The 20,426-nt window shown below is 44.6% G+C and overlaps 2 protein-coding genes and 1 pseudogene across 3 annotated transcripts; all 3 read right to left on the bottom strand.

Moving 5' to 3' along the window:
* Positions 1 to 163: 163 nt before the first annotated feature.
* LOC147227474 (uncharacterized) lies at positions 164 to 3,975 on the bottom strand. Of its 2 annotated transcripts, none has more exons than XM_086157714.1 (6): positions 3,681 to 3,975; positions 2,459 to 2,518; positions 1,822 to 1,953; positions 1,128 to 1,274; positions 817 to 874; positions 164 to 743 (listed from the first exon to the last, which is right to left on the bottom strand). In XM_086157714.1, exons 1-6 carry the CDS (start codon positions 3,843 to 3,845, stop codon positions 640 to 642), a joined length of 666 nt encoding a protein of 221 aa, XP_086013840.1. In that variant the 5' UTR covers positions 3,846 to 3,975; the 3' UTR covers positions 164 to 639. The 2 variants fall into 2 exon arrangements, with proteins under 2 accessions (XP_086013840.1, XP_086013842.1); XM_086157716.1 differs by having other exon boundaries at positions 164 to 740.
* Positions 3,976 to 5,386: 1,411 nt separating this feature from the next.
* LOC147227473 (adenylate kinase 7 pseudogene) lies at positions 5,387 to 7,573 on the bottom strand (annotated as a pseudogene).
* A 1,673-nt stretch (positions 7,574 to 9,246) lies between these two features.
* On the bottom strand, positions 9,247 to 16,198 carry setd7 (SET domain containing 7, histone lysine methyltransferase). Its single transcript, XM_086158326.1, has 8 exons — positions 16,064 to 16,198; positions 14,618 to 14,747; positions 13,209 to 13,410; positions 12,927 to 13,116; positions 11,437 to 11,518; positions 11,221 to 11,338; positions 10,624 to 10,781; positions 9,247 to 9,838 (listed from the first exon to the last, which is right to left on the bottom strand). Exons 1-8 carry the CDS (start codon positions 16,101 to 16,103, stop codon positions 9,646 to 9,648), a joined length of 1,113 nt encoding a protein of 370 aa, XP_086014452.1. The 5' UTR covers positions 16,104 to 16,198; the 3' UTR covers positions 9,247 to 9,645.
* Positions 16,199 to 20,426: the final 4,228 nt, after the last annotated feature.

Here is a 20,426-nt window from a genome sequence, read left to right as displayed (position 1 = left end):
CACAGCCCTGGTACAAGTCGCTTTGGGTAAAAGCGTCTTCCAAATGACTGAATTGTAATGTAACGATACAAGTGGACTTAAAGTCATGGGGTTTCATACGAGGACCTGCATGGTGAACACTGGGCGGTCAATCATTTTAAATCGCTGTTTTTCTGTTGATCAAGTGTCCTTTGTTTTTGATAAAGGAACAGCCACATTCATACTAATACCTTTGTGTCCTTTGTTCACTATTATCCGCAGGATGCTGATGTATCGCGTCATGGGTGGGGGATGCGGGCTTTCAATTTCATAATGTTCTCATTTCCGAACCTTTCTTGGATTTGTCCGTTACTCTATTACACATTTGCAACATTTCTGGTGAAAGTCACCGGAAATGGTAAATACAGGACGCTAGTAGATATCACACGTATTTTAAGATTTCAGCCTATTTGGGCATTTTGGCTTCTCCTGCATATTCTAAATCAGTCTACCAATAAACTACTCAAAGTAGAAGTCAAAGGAAACTAGTCAAGAGTTTATTCATTAAATACTAAAATGGATAGAGAAGAAGCGAGTTATGTTCCGTCTGTTTCACACGGATAAAAAGTTTCCTCGTCAGACGAGCCAGAGAGGCCGTGGAACAAGGTGAAAAGGTGAGTGTCACGTCAGCCTGCAGTACGGAGGCAGTTTGGCAGGACTCTCCTCTTCTTCCCTTCCTTCAAAGAGCGGAGACGGCGAATTGAAGAGCCTGTCGTCGCCCCCTGCTGGACACAGGAGAACCTGAAGCACCGCATCAGAAAGTAACGATTCGGAGGAAATCACAAAGCTCGACTTTACCTGGGGAAGTGCACACCATCTCTGTATTGCCAGGGTCACACTGCGGAACCAGGGTCTCCTGTAACACACACACACACACACACACACACACACAACACAACCACAGTGAAAACATCTTTATATTCTTTTCACACCAACATAGAATTTTTTGTGATTGTCAGTCGTGCAACAGTTTCAGAGCAGGTGCCGTTAAGCTAAAGAACAGTTCTGAAATAGCTTGAGAGACGAGTTTAACATATCCACACGCTGTCTAACTGTCATGTTTGTTCATGATTCAGTGACATGAGACAAAGAAGTTGCATATTTCCCACCAATCCATTTCTGGTGTCGTAGCAAGCGCAGAAAGGGAGGCTGCAGCTGCCTACATAGATGATGAGCGAGGACAGAAGCAGGCTAACGGAGCAGCTCAGGAGGATGGTAGCGTTGGATCCCTTCACCATCCCATGGAGAATGAACGTCTGGCAAGAAACAAAGCATGGCTAGCATTCAAAAACTCTGCCGTTCATCTACGCCTGGACTATGTGACCTCGCTTTCCTACAGGTCGAACAAATGCGGCACCGACGGAAGTCTGATCCCCTGAATACATCTGTTTTAAGAGGAATCGTTATCGGTCACATTTGTTGCTGAAGAATTACAAATGTCCAAAAGCTAACGAGAGACACAAAAAAAGCTTCGGAAATTGAGTTGAGCGAGTTATTTTACCAGCCGTGGGAGGGAAAGGCTACAATTTTGTCAGGTGAAAAATGAAGCCGCTTGCTTGGTGTGGAGTTCCAATTAAATCCAGCTCAACTGGCAATCTCCAGCCAGCCATGTTAGTTAAAACAAGAGTTCTGGTAAAAAATGATAAATATCTCAGTCAATCAGAGGATAATGATTCACTCATAAAAAAATAAACTACATTTTTCAAAGGATTTAGTTTAATCGAAGCCTGAACAAAAAACCCCTGTGCTGTATTCAACCCCCAGACCAACCCTGTCGGCAGATACGCTGTGTTTTCAACTTGCCACTTGGGGATCATCGTGATGGTGGAAGACCTCTCCGTCCTCCTCTCCGTAGGTAAGTGTCAGGATGGAATAACCTGATATGATGACGGATGCCACACAGGAAAGACTTGCCGCCGCCATCATCACACACACCTGATTCGGAGTTGAAATCAAACAAAAACACACGCTCAGGTCCGAACACGGAGCAACACAGGCCGTCATTCCCTCAAACACTGTTATGGCAAAGAGAAAACTTGTGGCCAAATGACAGTGTTCACGACAATCTTAAATCGCCTATAAAAAATTGCTTTGTCTGAAACTCCCACCTCAGTCCATCCTTGATGATATTAAAAGCGGAGCGAGTTTGAGCTTCACACTGAACAAGCTAAGCTAGCGGTCTAACAGTTACTCGGCGGCGTGAAACCCGGAAGATCAATCCTCTCAGGCAAATGGCCGCCATTTGACTCACGTCTGCGGAGGTTCTCGGTCATCCGGGTCTCGCTGAATTCTTGTCGAAATCTTCTTGTCTTGGCAACTGGACTTGAATTTCTTCCCTTCAGAACTGAAGAAGCCTCTCAGACGACGGGTGAAACGTCTTCAAGTCCGGTTGCCGAGACCAGATGATTTCGGCAAGAATTAATTGGACTTGAGGACTCACCAGAATGGAATTTTTCCTCTGGGACGCGAATAGAGCCAGAACACCCGAGGACGCCAGTATCTGCGGAGGGAATCGCACCGATCACTCGCCAACAGAAACTTCTCCATCCTAGAGAGGCAAACTTTCATCCGGCAGCTGAACTGAGCGGTCGAAACATTTCTATAAGGAAGACAATCACCTCTTGCTAATGATCAAGATTAAGATTAGGATGTGGAATATAGATAAAGCAATAGATAGCAATTTTCCCACCACAAGTATTCTAAAGCTAGCTTGTCCGATGTTTAAACAGTAAAATTGTGTTTTAGGGCTAAAATTAAACTGAGCTTGATTTTGTTCCAACAAAGCAACTGATGATTCAGGCGAATATTCCTCCATTCGGGCTAAAGATAATGGTTCACAGGTCATTTCCTGCTGATTTCTCAGGTTTTTCTTTCCTTGTTTCTACTTCAGATGTGGATCATTTCTCACAAACGTTCAGATCAGTCCAAAATTTTCAAGTAATCTCTAGCAATGGCTGGGGGATTTTACGGCCAATTTGAACGTGACCTTTTGCAAACTGAAGCGCTACATGTTCGCCCTGCACACGACGGGGTCACGGGGTCGCCGCGACCGGACGTTTGCCGTCCGTACAAAAAGGTTCGACAGCCGAGACCACCTTGTCGACGCAAAGCTGACGCATTTCTGGTGGGTTTTGGGCTCCACCAGGGCCGTCCTTTGTCACAGACTCATGTCATGGTCTTTGTCTCGTTTTTAGGCGGGAGAGAAGGTCAGACATGGAAACTTCAGGAAAGGAACGTTTAAGGGATGTGCGATGTCGCGCTGGATTTTTTCATCACTTGAAAAACCAAGAGGCGACGGTTGGAAAATTGGATGAAGGTACACATTGACCTGATCTAACTTCACACCACGCATCGGGCATAAATAAATGAAAGCGGAGAACACTGTGAGAAGTTCTAGTCTTCACTTTCACCTGTGAAAGTGAAACAGGCCTGAAAACTGGACTTTCAATATCCGGATATGTCGAATTTTAAAAGACAAAGTTTTTTTTTAAAGTTGCTTTGATTTTTAATCGTGTTAAGACGGCATTCCAGTCCATGTGAAGGCGGGGAAAGGAGAAGACGAAGCATAAATGTACAGAGAAGCGAAGATTTGGCTCGACAGCTTCTAGAAGAATCCACCGGGGCGGCGGATCCACCGGCGGCTCCCGGACGGACGGACTCACCGACCCGCCCCACATCGGGGTCCGGCTACGGCTCAGCGGGGTTTCCTTGCGGAAAACTGCGTCCATGAAGCCGCAGACGATGCAAAGTCCGGCGCAGGCCACTTGCAGGATACCGAGGACGAGCACTTTCTTCTGGTTAAAGATGAAATACCTGTGCCGGTCCATCTCCAGGTACAAGCGCCGCTCCGCCGGCGACCTTCCGGGCAGCGCTGGCGAAACAAGGGATCTGACGCTCAATTTGTCCGAGTTCACTTTCGCCAACTCGCACGATTTAACGGCCCGTTTAGCGTTTTTCTTCCGGGCAGCAGGTCAGGTTTATCCATTAACCTGCCACTGCAGGTAACTGGGCGGATTGTGCCCTGGAGTCGGACTGCCAGGCGGCGCCTGCCGCAGGCACACTGCGCCCAAGTGTCCGGGCAGGCGAGCGCAGGGTCGGTCGTCAGCGAGGTAGACATTATTGATGTGGGATTAAAAGGATAGTGTGCCGCCAAGGATATCACCAGGACTCTTAACCGGGGGGGGTGAAACCAACAAGTTCTACCCCCGATGCATCAACAGCTTGACGAATGGTCAGGGTCCCTTAGCCTCACACGGCAACTCATGTGAGGCTAAGGGACCAACTGGGTAACTAGTCGACCTGACGCTGAGGGACCCTGACAAACCGTCGGGCTATTGACGTTTGCAAGTAAGAATGTGTGAAATACAGTCATCCAAAGCGACTTGCAGTGGAGATGTCAGGCATTGAACCCAGGACCTCATTCATGTGAAGCAGGAGCTCTACCACGGAGCTGCACCTTCACCGTTGGAGGAGTTGCAAATGGTGAGAAAAGCTGCTGGCTTTGGATAAAGTGGATTTAGTATCAATGAGGAGCACCTCAGTTTTGTTACTGTTTAATTCAAGGAAGTTTAGGGTCCGGCTCTGTCCTGGGCCACAGCTGCCGTCACGAGGGGAAGGGATGTTTTTAAAGGGTTTAAGTTGAATGAACTGAGAGGTAATACATGATGACGGGTCTACTGACAGACAAGGTGCTTTTCTCCCATTCTCCGTTGTAAAGAAGACAAACAAATCCGCATGTTACGAAAAAGCCCTTTTCTCACGTCCTGGCAAAAACCACAACTGACAAATTGTTGATTTTGGTTGACGTTAACATGTGACGAGGTTTTCATTTTGACGGTCCACTCAGTCCGGGCTCTGTACACTCATACAGAGTCCGAGGCCCGTTGAAATCATCAGCGTTGAATGGCATCGGTGGCGCTAGAGTAAATGATGACATTACATCATAAGCACCACTTACCCAGGAGACAATGTGTGAGAATATCGGAATTGACAAATATGTTGTTTTCTGATCTCTAATATGAATTGAAAGGAACCAATGACCTGTGATACGCAATCAATGAAATAATTCTATCCCACCAATTGCTAAGACGCAGTCAATAAGAAAACTCGCAGCGCTATTGTGCAATCCAGTGTCCTGGTACACGCTTTGTGATTTTGTTCATTTAGGTCAGGGATCTATCGACTCCGTACCTGTGTTGACGACTGAAAACAGGCACTGAACACGGCGGAGTGTGTGAGTGAAGCCAGAGGGTCGGAAAATGTGAGCAGGATAGAACACGGTTTCATAGAGGAGGTGGCTGCTTAAAGCAAGAAATGAATTTGATTTGAGTGCTTTGCGGGATTAAACCGATAGATTGGAATTGCGATGTCAATAATGGAAGGGGTTGTTCATGATCAAATACTCCGCCAGAAAGTCCACAGGGTTTTGCGGTCTGATGGAGCAGCACTCTATCAAGCCCCTCGTCAGAGTGGGCATGACGTGCTCCAAAAGGTACCTCTTCATGGGGACCGACAGGGCCTCCAGTTCTTCCTCCTCCTGCCACCTCACCTCCTCCAAGCTCTTGGACCAGTCCTCCCAGTGTATAGCCCTCTTCCGGGCTTCCTCCTTCTCCTTTCGGTGTATCTCGGCCCTCTCCAGGGCTTCTTTCTTCATCATCTCCTCGGCCTTCCTTCTCTTTTTTTGCTGGACCTCCTGGCTGCTGGGGCCATAGTTCCGTGGCGGACCGATCATCTCGGTGGTTTTCTGCATCAGCGACAGGCAGTCAGGATCATCACCGTTGGTCACCTCGTGGTAAAGAGGAGTGATGTCCAGCTCGTCGAAGTAGTCAGAAACCGTTTCATCGTCCATTTCTTCTCTGTATTTTGCCAGCAATCGCAAGAAGTTCTCTGGCTGGTAGTTGTGTTCCTGTACCAGCCTCTCGGGCAAGTTTATCACCCGATCCTTCAAAAAATCATCAGATGCATCCAGACACAACAAAAACTCTGGTAACATCTTCTTGTTGTAAGATGGACTTTGAGCCGATCCGTCATCTGATTCATTCTCCTCGATATTGAAAAGTTCTTGAGCTTGCTCGTACGTCTTGGGAAAGCCATCCAGAACGAAACCCTGATTTTTGCAGGGTTTAGAAATTAACTTATCTCTCATCACCTTCATCAGAAGATGTTCATCCAAATCCCCATCGTTTTGCTTCAAACTCTCCTTCAGGTTTTCCAGCATGTCCTGGATCTCAGTTAAGTCATTCTCTGGATCCGGGACAGTGTTTTGAACAGTGTCTTCCAGATGCGTGATGGTCTCTGAGACGGCCTCCTTCACTGTGATGTGATGCAGCTTGTAGTGTTCGCAAATCTTTCTGGAAATGGTGCTCTTGCCTACGGCGGGCGGGCCCAGAACACATACCCGGATGGGCAGCAGCCCCCTGCTTTGCCGATACTCCTCCACCACCAGCTCCATATTCTTTACCAGACCGTATTCGCACACCCAGCGTATGGAGAAGAGTTCATTGATGTTGATGGCCTCCATGCGAAGGTTGACACTCATGGAATCAATTTCCATCACGCTCAAGTCCTTTTGAAGGTAGGCATCCTCAATCGGTCTCTTGTGGATCCTCCTGGGTCCGAGTTTATGGGCGGCGGCCTTGACGATCTCCTCCATGGTGTTATTCGACATGTCCACAGCGAGCAGGTAATACGGCGCGGGTCGCTGTTCGATGACATTCTGAATCACATTCGCCAGGTCATTGACATGTATCGTGGGAACAATATTGTTGCCCTCGCCGAAGATAAGTATGTCCTTTTGTTGTCCGAGCCACAGTGTCTTGAAGAAGTGGTGAAAGACCTGCTCCCCCATTCCGTACTGGAGACCCGATGCGACGACGTACGTGGCAAACAACGATCTGTTAGCTTTACCCCTCTTGACCACCCTCTTCTCCAAGTCAATGTACTTCATGAAGTTGGGATGTGCTCTTCGCCTCCTGAAATCATCGTCTGTGAAAGGAAGCTCTTCGTCATCGGCACGTTGCGGTTTGCTGCGTGCCCAGGTCATCACTGTGGAGATGAGGATGAACATCTTGGGCCCAGAAAACATGGACATTTTGTTGTGGAGCGAGGAAACGACCCAGGAAGCCTCGTCCACTTGCTCAGAATGCTGGGTGATGTTGTAGATGATCACATCGCATTCCAGTAGTTTGGGCAGAAGCTCGTCCTTGCTCAGTTTATGATACTCCTCCAGCACGTGAGCTCTGTCCTCCCCCGATTTGCCGCAAACCGTCCCGACGATCTGGACGGACGGAGCCGTGGCGTGGGTTATTTTCTCCTCCTCATTTTCCATCTCGCTGTCGGAGGCAGCATGAGCAGATACTCTCTCCGACAAGCACTTGGCAATCCATTTGGACGCGTATGAGTCTATATTATTGATGAAAACGCGTTTCTCCATGGGCTTCCCCAAAAACCGTCTCAAACAAACAAACAAAGAAACATTAGATTTGCAGAAAAAAGCTCTTTTTAACACTCTAACCCTCACCTAAGGAAACATACAAATATAGGTAGAATTATGATATTGCTGCATTACTTGGACGGCTTGAGTCCCATGACCTCTTTGTAATTTTAAGGAATGAGTGCCTGCCCTATGTTACATCACAACTTCGGATCTGTCCTATGTGACATCACCGCTTCCCATTTCACAGGGAGAGTCCACACCAAACACCACCACCTCCGGATTTTTCATTACCATGTATCCATTTACGTTCTTCCCCATCACAGCGTGTTACCCACCCCCCCTTCAGTGTTCTTCCTCGCTGTGTGACCACAGCTTCCCTTGCGGACGGATTCTATGCACACGTTTTCAACTGAAAGATTTAACAGCTAGACCAGACCAGGCCCGACCAGACCCGTCGGTTCAAATTTGATCTGACTTTGCGGATTTCTTCTCATCCTGCAATCCTGTTACACTTGAGGGAATTTATGATGGGACACCATCACCGCGAGATACTGCAGCGCGGAAAACGGCTGGCGTGGTTAGCATTTCTAGAAGTCTTTTCGAAAAGTAAGCAATGTGCAATAAAATGAACATCATCATCCGCAACAAGTCACACAGTTTCCAGCTGAAACACTTAAGTCAATGTATTTTTACCCATTATAAATACATCGAGTTGGTCAAGGTACTGGCAACTACTTTTTTCTCAGACGTTTATGACGGTTGGCATCCAGAGCTGCAGTACAGCAACTATAAACTTTTATTCTCTCTCGATTTCCAACACAGGGCAAACATGTTTCCATCCAGGCTTCATCCCGCTCTGGTTTCGTATCCATAACTATCGGGGGACCTGATTCTGTCTGCTGTATCGCATCAACCTCCATTCTTTGGCAGCACAACATGGAAAGTAGCAGTCTTCGCTGCCAGGGGAATGAAATGGCAGAAAACCTTCACCGCATAATTTGCTCGAGACAAGTTCTACCGATGTTGACAATTAAGCCTTGCCACCCTATATGGGAGCCGCCTCGTGAGATGGTTCTGGCGCTCAGCGGCCCCGGCTGCAGATCCAACCGGTCTCGGCTCTTCTCGGTCTCGGCTCCTGTGTGGTGGAACGAACTCCTGAAGGTCAGAGCAGCGAGGTCGCTGCCCATCTTCCGCTGTGAGCTGAAAACATACCTCTTCACCAAGCACTACCCTACTAATCGCACTTAGCCCACAACACCCCTTCCGAGAAAAAAAAACAAAGAAATGTATGTATGTATGTATGTATATGGTTCTGAGATGGCTATTTGGTCGAGTGGTCACTTCTGACTTCCGACTTCTGGTAGTTCGGATCTTCGGTGACTGAATTGCACTTTTTGTAAGTGGCTTTGGATAAAAGCGTCTGCCAAATGACTGGAATGTAATCTCATGCAGTCAATGGATTTATCACACCTATCCCAAATGCAAGTGCAAACAAATGGTAAAACAAAAGTAACGCCAAAAACACTAGCAGACATTCTACTGGACAAGTTCCTGCTTGTCAACAGAAAAATAAATCCATTTCTCACAGTGATCTGATGCCAAATATCAGATTCATTTCTCATTTACAGCCCAACTAATACAGTTGTCAGCTAATCTTACGGGCCGATATTAGTTTTCAGATTCATCAATTTCAGTAAAACTCGGTTTATCTGAAACTTTCAAAACCGCGATTAGTCACACATTTCATAAACAGCGGTCTTAAGCAACGATACACAAATTATATAATCAATGAGATATGTGGACCAAGTTTATTATTTGTTTGTGGTTTTATTTTGCCGAAAGGTTAGAAAAATGTAACCCATTCACACATTTGATGCGGCAGACCTGCTCTTTTCTCTCACAAGTTACAAATCCTTGGAAAGCAATAGATACCCTTATTTCTCGTACTTAAATACTTTAAATAAGATTAACAGCAAGTTAAATGATTAAAGCTTAACTTTCGGGTTATCAATTGATGAGGGGTAAGTATGAAATGGGATGATAGTAAATTGAATGAATTCTTAAATGTTTATGAGAAATATGTGAAGAGAACATTTGTGAAAATTGACATTTCTCTTCAAATTGCACTGGGTTTCTTGCATAGTTCTTGTGTTTAGTGGCCCAATGTGGTTGATCTCCAAGGCCACGCCTCTTCAGAGGCCCGACGAAGCCTCCTGTCTCTGCTGGAACTCCAGCAGCTCCTGCTTGTACCAGTCCGGTGCTTCTGGGCCATTCTTCCCTGCCGGCTGGTGGTCGTAACCATAGGCAACCATCAGCTCCTCGTCTTTCAGCACAGCCCTTAAGGTTCGGATGCACTTGATCGGCCCAAAGCGAGGATGGACGAACCTGGACGGAGCAAAGGCGCCCCCAGGGACAGAAACAAATATATAGTTGAGCTCTTCAGGAGGAGAACTTATCGAAGTCCGAGGCCGATACAGATATTTATTAGTATTTTAAACGACACGTTTCATTGACCCATACAGATTATTCAGAAGTCAATGCAATACCGCGTGTTACTTTCTAGCTCGGCTGTTCTAATAAACCAGCTGAGGCAACGCCTGTAAAACACACTGACGCTTCATCTATTCAAGTGAAAGAGGACAAGCTCCTGTCTGTTTACATATAGGTTAAATTTATGCTGGTTTGTTCTAACTGCACTGTATAACTATTGCTATCATTACGGAGGTAGTTTGCTCTGAGAAATGTGTCAACTCTTATCTTTACATTTCTTTAATTTCTTCAAACCTACTATTCAGGGCATGTGCATCACGAGTTTCATTGCTAATGGACAATACTTCATGGATTATTGTGATAATAATACATCTGTCAATGTCCCAAAAGTCTTGTTAAAAGCACAAGAATTCTCTATTTAAATGATAAATGCGGAATCAATAAATTTACATTTTGTAAGAGTTTCATTTAAGCATATTGTATCCACTCAGTGCTGATAACCACTTAAAAAAGGCAATTTTATGTAAACAATGATGTGAAACGGCCCCTCTGATTAATAGGGTGGTTTCTGTGTTTGCAAATGTCTTCATTCCAATACGAACGTTTTTGTCTCATAGCGCTTTATACTGCAGCTTTTGTACATTTCCCTGTGCATTGTGCATTTCCCGGTGTTTACTCACGAGTCGTATTTGCAGTTGGGGGTGAAGGAGTGGTTTGCCTTGTGGCCCAGCGACGCACAGTATCTCTCCATCTGGTCGAATGGGCGCGGGACGTCGATCACGGTGTCCTCGTCCAGAGAAATTGTGTTTCCGTTCAGCGACCAGTCTCTCGTGTCCACCTGCACAACAACATTTTCACTTTGTCGGGAGTGACACGAAAAATATCATTAAGTAAATCCTACTAACCCTTGTTTTGGTAGTTATATAAATATATACCTGCGTTAGTTTGAGAAATCAAACGCATCATTTTAGACATTGTGTCTCTGCAATAAAGACCGGTTTTATTCTGTTCTCTTTTTTACTCTTTTTTTTTAAATCTAAGTCCACTGATTTTACGTTAACTTTTTTTTTTCTGGTTTTAGGTAATGTCAAGCTGATTTTATTTATGGTTTTGCTGACAGTTATGGTAGTTTCTTATTTTCACAACAATAAATGAGTGAAATAAATCAATAAATTAACATTACTACTTTAATAAAAAAAAAAACAACTAAGGTATAGAAGAACTGTAAAAAGCTGAATCCAAAAGAATCAAGAAGCACAGGCCAGTCTGAGTCGTACCTCTGAGTGAGTGATGCGAACGCCGTTGTAAAAGGCCATCACCGTGTCCGACTCGACATCCATCCTGGCAAACAGACCCTGTCCTGCACCTGGGATCAGTGAATTTGCCACAAACACCCTCCAGACACACACACACACACACACACCACAGGGTGATATAACTGCCCGACGCCACGTGAGAGCGGGGACGGTTCGGTCGGTGCGAGGCGGATCTACCTCTGGCTCTCGTAGGGGTCGGGCAGCAGGGCGTGGGTCGCCGGGCAGGTGGATGTGGACTTGTCATACATGTAAACTGCACCTTTAAAACACATGGTTCGGATTTTTGTGAATAAGACAGAATAAAACCATTGTACCCGTTGTGCCTCAAGTACAGCCTTTAATGGAAACTTGTTTCTGTTCACCGAACTTATTTCTATATTCAACCACCATGTGTTGAACAAAAGGGGGTTGATTCCTTTGTTCCCACGCAGCAATAAATGCATTGCACCTTCCCGTGACCTCCGGGACGCATTCCGGAGGCCAGTGATGAGAGGGGAGGCCTCGTCCCAGCGGCCTCACCTGGTGGACCGCAACAAGGCACACGCTGTGATGCCAAACCTGTTTATAACCGTGCGTTTTGAACAGAAACAACGCTACTCACCAGCGCACAAGATGTGTCTGGAACTAAGGCCTAAAAACAACCACCAAAAATCCCCCTCCACCAAACTTCACACTTGGCACAATGCAGTCAGACAAGTAGTGTTCTCCTGGCGACCACCGAACCAAGACTCGCCCATCGGATCGCCGGATGGAGAAGTGTGATTGGTCACTCCAGAGAAGGCGTCTCCACTGCTCTGGAGTGCAGTGGCGGCGTGCTTTACACCGCTGCATCCCATGCTTTGCCTCACAACTTTGGATGCAGCTGTTCGACCCGGGAACCCATTCCGCACACTGCTCTGCTCATCTGAAGGCCACATGAGGTTTGGAGGTCTGTAGCCATTGACTGCAGAAAGTTGCACCTCAGCATCCGCTGACTCCCCACTCCGTCACTTTACTTGGCACTTTACGTAGCACTTCACGTACACTTGGTGGCTGAGTTGCTGTCCTTCCCGAACACTTCCACATACTTCTAATCCAGCTGACAGTTGACCGGAATATTTCGGACTTGGTTTGTCGCACAGATGGCCTCCTATCACAGCTCCACACTGGAAGTCACTGAGCTCCTGAGAGCAACCCTTTCATTCACAAGTGTTGGTAAAAACAGTGTGCAAGTCTAGGTACTGGATTTTATACACCTGTGGCCATGGAAGTGATTGGAACACCTCGTTTCCATTATTTGGATGGCTGAGCCGATACTTTTGGCCATGTGTATTTCCAAAGCCAATACGGATGTGTTTCAATTCCCATTGTTGTGATTAATGATGGGTCAACAGACTTTTTACAGAAACACTAGCTCCAAAGTACATCACTCCCTACAGAATTCTCCCCTCTCGATATAGGCTTTTCTCACCAAAAGGTCTTGCTGGATTCAGTATTTTAAACCCTTTCAATCTCTCATTATAACTTCCATCACAGTTTAGCTTGTGACTGACAAGTGTAGAATATTATTGGCACTAGAAGCTACTTCCTAGTAAGAGCGGACCAAAAGAGGACCAAATATACATCTCATCGTGGCTGTAACACATTAAAGTATTCAATTCATTTTACAGTAGCATCAGCTGACTTACTGTTAGGGGAGACTTGGAAACGCGGAGCACCAGTCTGGTTAAATACGACGGTGGCGAGTCTCGCTTGCATCAGCTCTCCATCCACAAAGCTCCCATAGAGCGCCGTGTGCTCGTCAGGGTAGACATACGCCACCGAGTCCCCCGTCATCTCACCGTCTTCATTCACCTCCCCGAACACACACCCCCCGTCCTAGATAGTACACGCCCACACAGAAAACACACACTTAATACACACTCGCGGTTGGCGGTCCATGTCAAGGGGGCGGGAGGGCAGTGACTCACAGGGTAGTAGACCCAACATTCCCCACAGCGGCTGTTGTCTTTGTACTGGCCTTTGAAAACCAGGCGGCCCTCACCGTTCCACTCCTGAGCAGGCCCGTTCAGCTCACCGTCCACGTACGTGCCCTGGAGAACACCGCCGTCTTCGTACCTGTACACACCCTGACCTTGCAGGGCGTCGTCCACATAGTAACCCTCCAGGGTGCTGGGCAAGGGTGTGAATGAAACAATAAAAATTGCCATTTCAAATTGTGATGATAACGTAACTAATCAACATGTATTATCTCAGAATTAAAATCTGAACATCTTTATTGATTGAATCCATCCAATATTGCGGGGTGCTATAGCATGTTATTTCTACTCAAATTTTTTTTCCTCACAGTTGGGATATTGTCTTACTATTTTCTATATTTTCAAAAAGTCTTTTCTTTTTTCTTCATGTTTAAGCTGTGTATTTTTGTAATAATAAAATGCTTCATGTGATTTTTATAGCTGACACAACAGCTTACTAAACTGTCACAACAATAATTAGCATTTGCAAATGTGGCAGCTCAACGAGTTCCTCTGTGCCATTTGATAAAACACATCTGAGACTGACAATATTTCAAGAGCAATATTCAAAATGCATTAGTCAAGCTATAAAAATGTGAAACAGAATCATACATTTTTAAAAAATGAAGACATTTATAAGTTAAATTGTGTTCATTGTTTTAAAATTTCAGTGTTGCTGATATGATCCCAAAAATTGGTAATAAATTAATAAAAAGATGTATTTTTTTCAGGGATTTATCTTCCCACTAACATGCCGATGATCGAGGGCAGTCTGTTTTCCTGAGTGAAATCTATGAAAAAAATAAAAAATCAGCAGAAAGTGTTTCGCAAGACTTACGATGAACTGAAGGTTCTTTTTTAAATTTAAAATGCCATTTTTATGCCAATACATAAAAACACTCATGTGTTTACAATGCAGACAATTATTAACAAAATACAGATGCTTCTCATCTAAAACAGAATATTATTGTTTCAAGATGTTTTTTTTTGTTTGTTTGTTTTGTTTTTTTCCCCCCGCATATTAGCTTTGATCTGCAGTTACACATTACTTGTGCATAAATATAATCCATTGTTTTATTTTCAGTCAAGATTCGATAAGAATATTCATTTATGAATCCAACAAATGATAAATCAATGGCTTGTTTCCTTCTTTTGACTTTATGCTCAATTCTGCAAATATTACAGAGAAAGGCAAACATATGATTATATTAAGTCAATGTGTTGGATTCGTGTGACCAGGAGATCGCTATGAAATTTGAACAATGAACAACCAACACACTTTTTAAACGGCCGCCGCAATATAATTATGTGAATTTAAACTGAAGTCCGTTCCGTATTTCCTCCGTCTTCTCCCGCGGTACCTTCCATCAAAGAAGAAGAACTTTCCCTTGCCGTTCTTCTCTCCATGACTGAAGTGACCCTCGAAGCGATCGCTGGACGAGTAGGTCACCGTGCAGAAGCCGTGGGGCTGGCCGTCTTCATCCAGTGGACCTGAACACATGCACACACGGAGGAACACAAGCACATACTCATCACATCATTTTTGACAACTACATCTATCTATTTGTTAGCTTTGAGGTTAGGTATTATCTTTAACACTGGCTTTTCGTGGTAGATAAGAACTCTTGAGTACCATTGGCTTTCCAAAATGTTCCTCTGGTTCCGGTTCAGCTTTTTGCACATCCTACTGCTTAACATTCAAAAAGAAAAGGCTGAGGCTGTTAAGTGGACTTTATGGAAAACCTGAAGTGTTAAAATCTAAATCACGGGAAAGAAGGACTTTGTTTGCAAGGCCTGCATATGTGTGTGTGCGCAATTCGCAATGGTGAAAGGTCAAAGGTCTTCTTATGTAGTTCTGCATAAAAATTAGCCACGAGCTTCTGTTTATGTCAGGCACGAGGAAGCCTGGTGAATGACTGGTAAGTTGATATGTGCGTTTTCTTAAAATAAATAAATATTTTAACATGTTTCCGTGTATTCCCTGTCTATTAGCAATGTGCTTTTATCACAGACAACAAAACTAAATGTGCGTCACAGCTTTCCAATGCATTTTGTGTTTTGCTGCTGGCATATAAAGTTGAATGAATTGATCACGTTGATTTGTTTGTATTCAAAATCTCTGGTGACTTAAAAAAAACAAAATTACCCCTGATCAAGAAATCAATTAATAATTTGTATTTGAAGACAAGTGAAAATTGAAATAAATGGCATGAAAGAGAAATAATGAAAAAAAAACAACTTTTTTGATGTATTAAATGAGTCATTGATTATGTCAAGAGTAAGATCTGTGTTGTATTAGATAATATGATTTCACCTTTATATGTAAGATATATATGTATTTCAATGAAACAGTTCTACTAAATATTGACGTAAGAACAGGCTTGTGAGTGTCGAGCTGCTCATCTCCGTCCGGATGATGAAGCCCTGAGCCTCCTGACACGTTACTATGGCGTCTGAACTGCACGCTGCTTCAATTCTTCTATGACGTTGTTTCTAAAAATACATGTTCACCTTTTTATGTCCATAACAACAGGCCGGAGATGAATAAGAACCCCGAAAAAAACACGCTTCACAATGCGCGGCCACAAACGCAGCGAAGCCGAGCGGGCGGCGGCGAGCGGGACGCAGCGGCAACTCAAGCCGCCTTCCTGCGCTTGTCACGCGGCGTCATTCCCAAATCAAGTCCGCGGCGCTGGGAGTTCCCGGCGTGGCCTCCGGGCACCGCGAGCCACGCAGCCGCGGAGGACAGACCACGCAAAATATCATTAGCGGAACGAGGAAAGAGGCGAGGAGCCGGCAGAAGATACCTTCCACGACCTCCTCCACGTTCTCGTCCTCGCTGTCCATGCCGAGCTGCTGAGGAAACGCACCGCCGCCACGCCGCTCGTTTCCGCCCGCGGTGACGTCATCGGAGCGGCCCGTGACGTCACAATTCGCTCGTATGTCAAAACGTGAATCGGACCGATCGGGGCTTCACATCTTTGCAATCCTCATTATTCCCTTTCCTTTTTCTTTTCTGTCCGTCTCTCCTCCACAATTCCACAATCTCACTCCCTTCCCCACTCACTACTGCACCCACTCACGTCGTGTCCACGCTCTGCTGTCTCTCCCACCCTTGCTTGTCCCAGCCCGCACACATCCTGCCTATTTTTCTTTATTGATTTTATTCATTGCTTCTTATTTTTGTCATTCTATTCATATTGTTGTTTAGTTCTGCCCGTGTATTTTTCACCATCACTGTTCCTTGATGTTGTCCATTATGGTCCCCTGTTGTTGTTGTCAGCTGTCTCTTTATCTGCTGTCTATTTATTTGAGGATGTCTTGCTGTCTTCTGCCTTTCTATTAAAATTTCTAAACATATTTATTTTCCCTTTTTTTTACCTTATAACTGTTACGCTCCCCCATGGGGATCAATAACGTTTATCTTATCTTATCTTCCCCGACAGGTGGTGACAGAAGGCCGTCCGCACGCACTTAACCTGTCTCAGGTTTTCTGCATGGTAAATGGCAGCGTTTCATGGGGCAAGGTCAGGTTTTCTGCGTAAGCCGTTGAGCCGAAGGGCCACCCTGCATCTCAAGTTTACCAAAGTGGTATTCATTGAAAGATTGTATGAACCTGGCCGCTATTCCCTATTAAGGACATTGATAAAAATGGTATTAAATGCTGTGCTGATATGTCAGTCTGTGGCCAAAAGATGACTATTATGGAGATAATGTGCGATGATGTTAGGTAATTATTGGAGACATTAATTACATACCATAGCATAAGCATGGGGAAACAGTAGGTTCAGTTCCAACAAGCCTTTAGCTTTCGACCGATGTAACATTTAAGATTTCTTTCAAAACCAAGTGTTCTTAAAGACAAAGATTATTCATGTCTGTCATTGTGTCTTCTTCTTCTTCTTCTTCTTCTTCTTCTTTCGGCTTTTCCCTTCAGGTGTCACCACAGCGAGTCAACTTTCTCCATCTAACCCTATTCTCTGTATCTTCCTCTCTCACACCAACTACCTTCATATCTTCTCTCATTACGTCCATGAATCTTCTCTTTGGTCTTCCTCCAGACCTCTTGCCTGGCAGCTCCAATTCCAGCATCCGTTTACCAATATATTCACTATCCATCCTCTGTCCATGACCCAACCATCTCAGTCTGGCTTCTCTGACCTTCTCTCCAAAACATCTAACATGTGCTGTTCCTCTGATAGACTCATTCCTGATCCTCTCCATCCTGGTCACTCCCAAAGAGAACCTCAACATCTTCATCTCTGCAACCCCTAGTTCTGCCTGCTGTCTTTTGGTCATTGGAACAGTTTCTAGTCATTGTGTAAGCTCTCAAAAGACAAATATTATTCATTTCTGTCATAGTGTAAGCTTACGAAAGACAAAGATTATTCTTGTCTGTCATAGTGTAAGCTTATGAAAGACAGTTGTTCCTCACTTGCAGCTCTGGTCATTCCCTCATTTGAACTCAGACTGAAGATCAGGTTTTCCCAAACAGTCAAGAATCCAATTTTGAATTTTGGCACTTGTGTATTTTTCATTGTTGTGTTTCCTCATTTTGCACACATCTATTTGCAATCTACCTCAGATGCACTTTCTCTGCATAACAAGCCAGTTGCGAGCACAAGAGGGACCGTTGCCTTAATTTTACATGTTTGCACTTGTTACACAAAATGTTTTACATAACCTGAGAATCTGCCGCGCAACTCAGAGGAGAGCTTTCATCTGAGCCTCGAAAATTAACTTAGACACTCTCATAGACCTGGTAGACCTGGTCAAAAACCCTGACAGCCGTGCCCGATACAATCTGTGCCCGATACAATAAAATCATACATCATATGAAAACCTTTGAGCTGATAAAGTTTGCGGAGGTCTTTGATAAGGGGCGTCTCTCTGCAGATGGGAAGACATTGCTGTTTGGGTTTTAATAGCAAGGGGGAAATACACTGTATTTCCAAAAGACTGTACAGATTCATGATGGGATGACCTGATGACCTTTCTATACAGTTCTTTTGGGAATTATATTATTCTGACCCCTCTAATCCCTAACCCTAATCCCCCCCCCCCCTCCCGTCATCCTATTCAGCCTGGGATCTGTGCGAAAAAAACAGCGTTCGCAATATTAGATTAGATTTACGGAAAAATGGGATACGGAACGTGGAAAAAATTAATTTTGACCCTCACAGCACAATCTTTTAGTTGTTGACGATTGCATGGATACTGGGTCCTATCAGGATGTATTAATGAAGGCATTTACAAAGTACGGACGTCATCAAAAATTATCAGTTATCTTTGTCGTTCAAACTTGTTTCATCAGGAGAAGTATAGTTGAATGATTAGTTTAAGCACCAAGTATATTGTCCTTTTCAAATCCCATCGCGATAAATTGCAGATAAGAATTTTAGCGGGACAAACGTTCCCTGGATGAAGAGAATATTTTCTATAGAGTTTTAACGATGAGACCAAAGATACGTATTCATATTTAATCTTGGACTTGAGGCCCGAAAGCCCAGAACATTATCGACTGAGAAGCGCGATACTCCCTCACCAGTGGCCTGTAGTTTATCAGTGTAAAAAATACAGTCCAAACAGATTAAAAGAAACCTCACCGTATTAAAATCTTTGCTCGCTTTAAAACCAAAAGACAGAAGAAGTTTTCTAAATCTGTGAGATTACTCAGAATGTCTTGAAAGGGAACCTCTCTTTGACCTCTGAAGAATAAAGTAAATTCAATAAACAGAAAAAGTTTATAAAATGTTTCGCTAACCGTCAAACAGGCATGAAACATTAGCTAAAGGTGATGACAGTGTTTCCTCCTCCTGTTATTAGAGGCGGCAATCCATTCTTGACCAGTTTGTTTGACGGTCGAAGATAGACTACGCACATAACCTGTGCGGAGGGGTCATCATGGGATCGTTTAATAAAATATACACTATTTCCCCGCAAGAACTGGAGACTTTGACCCAGAGGGAGATGGGGGCTGAAAACATCGGTGTGAGAGCTCAACATGTTTTGGAAGAGAAAATGGATCGTTTGTTAAAACAAACCGAGGGCCTCGTACACCGAAAGCTCACATTAAAACGATCCACTTGAAAAATATCTGGCTTTACTCAGAAAGGAGGAGGGTCGAGGTCTGCACAGCCCGTCACTAAGAGAAAGTGGCCGAAGATAGTGAGGCTCGTATGAGAGTCGAGGAGGAAAAAGATTGAACATTGAAAAAGAGATTTTAGAGAATATCGGCTCACGCGGTCGGAAGAATGCCGCACCTATTCTTCAGACGCTTTGTAATACTTACCTTCTAAGATGGAATTATTTGGGCGAGTTGATTGTCCGGGACAGGATTGTTAAAGGCTTGCATATTTTCGATGTAATGAAAACTCTGTCAAACTGACGGTTCCGTCACCTAGCTCACGGTTGGGATGCATTTTTAAGAACAATTTCTGAATTAAATATTCAGAAACTTTATTTGGGGCGGTGTGGCGTAGGAATTAGTGCAATCGTCTTTGGAACCGAACATCCCTGTTTGGATTGAGCGACACACGGAAGCCCTCACCGCTCCCTGCAGCCTCACAGCCCATCCATGGTGGACCATTATCATTATTATTATCATTATTATTGTTATTATTCCAATCACGTCTGTCACAAACACTCATGCACGGGAGCAATTACAGCTTAATCCCTCTAAAACCCTGAGTGAACCTCTTCCTCAGATACAGCGGAGTAAGCAAAGAGGCGGGAAACAATCCCTGCAGTCAACATCCCTATTAGACACAGAGCACAAGCAGTTGCCTTCTAAATTGGCCGTACACGCCAAAAACTGATTCTTCAATGTTTCCGGTGAGAAACTGAGGAGTGTTTCAATAATAGATCTGTAAGAATGCATCGTGAACGAGGAGCTGATGGAACATCAATCAGACTGATGTCTACCTGCGCACATATGGTATTTAGAGGGTACTGTACTATCCCGCAGTCGTCAATGTTGCCGAGATTTGTGCCATCGCTCTTGGTAATTTTAAGCCGTAGATAGGGAAGGGTTAGGGTTAGGGTTAGTTAAGGTCTAGATAGACGCTTCCACTTCCGAGTATCAGGAAATCCAGCACTTCTTGATCAGCAACTGTGTTTAAAGGCTGGATCTTTACATACCGTAATTGGTCTGACCAATAGACAGCTGTG

Source organism: Fistularia commersonii, chromosome 13 (assembly GCF_037954325.1).
Source record: "Fistularia commersonii isolate RoL2024-O1a breed Wild chromosome 13, RoL_Fcom_v1.0, whole genome shotgun sequence".
NCBI classification, from domain to species: Eukaryota; Metazoa; Chordata; class Actinopteri; order Syngnathiformes; family Fistulariidae; genus Fistularia; species Fistularia commersonii.
The sequence above is the reverse complement of the archived record's forward strand: the minus strand, read 5'-3'. Positions and strand labels throughout refer to the sequence as shown.

What these genes read in the sequence shown, in the direction of transcription:
- LOC147227474 (XM_086157714.1), bottom strand. Translation starts at nt 3,845, where the DNA reads ATGGACCGGCACAGGTATTTCATCTTTAACCAGAAGAAAGTGCTCGTC. An exon ending in ACGACACCAGAAATGGATTG is followed by an intron (nt 875 to 1,127) that starts GTGGGAAATATG and finishes TGTGTGTTACAG; the next exon opens with GAGACCCTGGTTCCGCAGTG. An exon ending in GATGGTGTGCACTTCCCCAG is followed by an intron (nt 744 to 816) that starts GTAAAGTCGAGC and finishes TCCTGTGTCCAG; the next exon opens with CAGGGGGCGACGACAGGCTC.
- setd7 (XM_086158326.1), bottom strand. Translation starts at nt 16,103, where the DNA reads ATGGACAGCGAGGACGAGAACGTGGAGGAGGTCGTGGAAG. An exon ending in AATGTTGGGTCTACTACCCT is followed by an intron (nt 13,117 to 13,208) that starts GTGAGTCACTGC and finishes TGTACTATCTAG; the next exon opens with GACGGGGGGTGTGTGTTCGG. An exon ending in CCCAACTGCAAATACGACTC is followed by an intron (nt 9,839 to 10,623) that starts GTGAGTAAACAC and finishes TGCTCCGTCCAG; the next exon opens with GTTCGTCCATCCTCGCTTTG.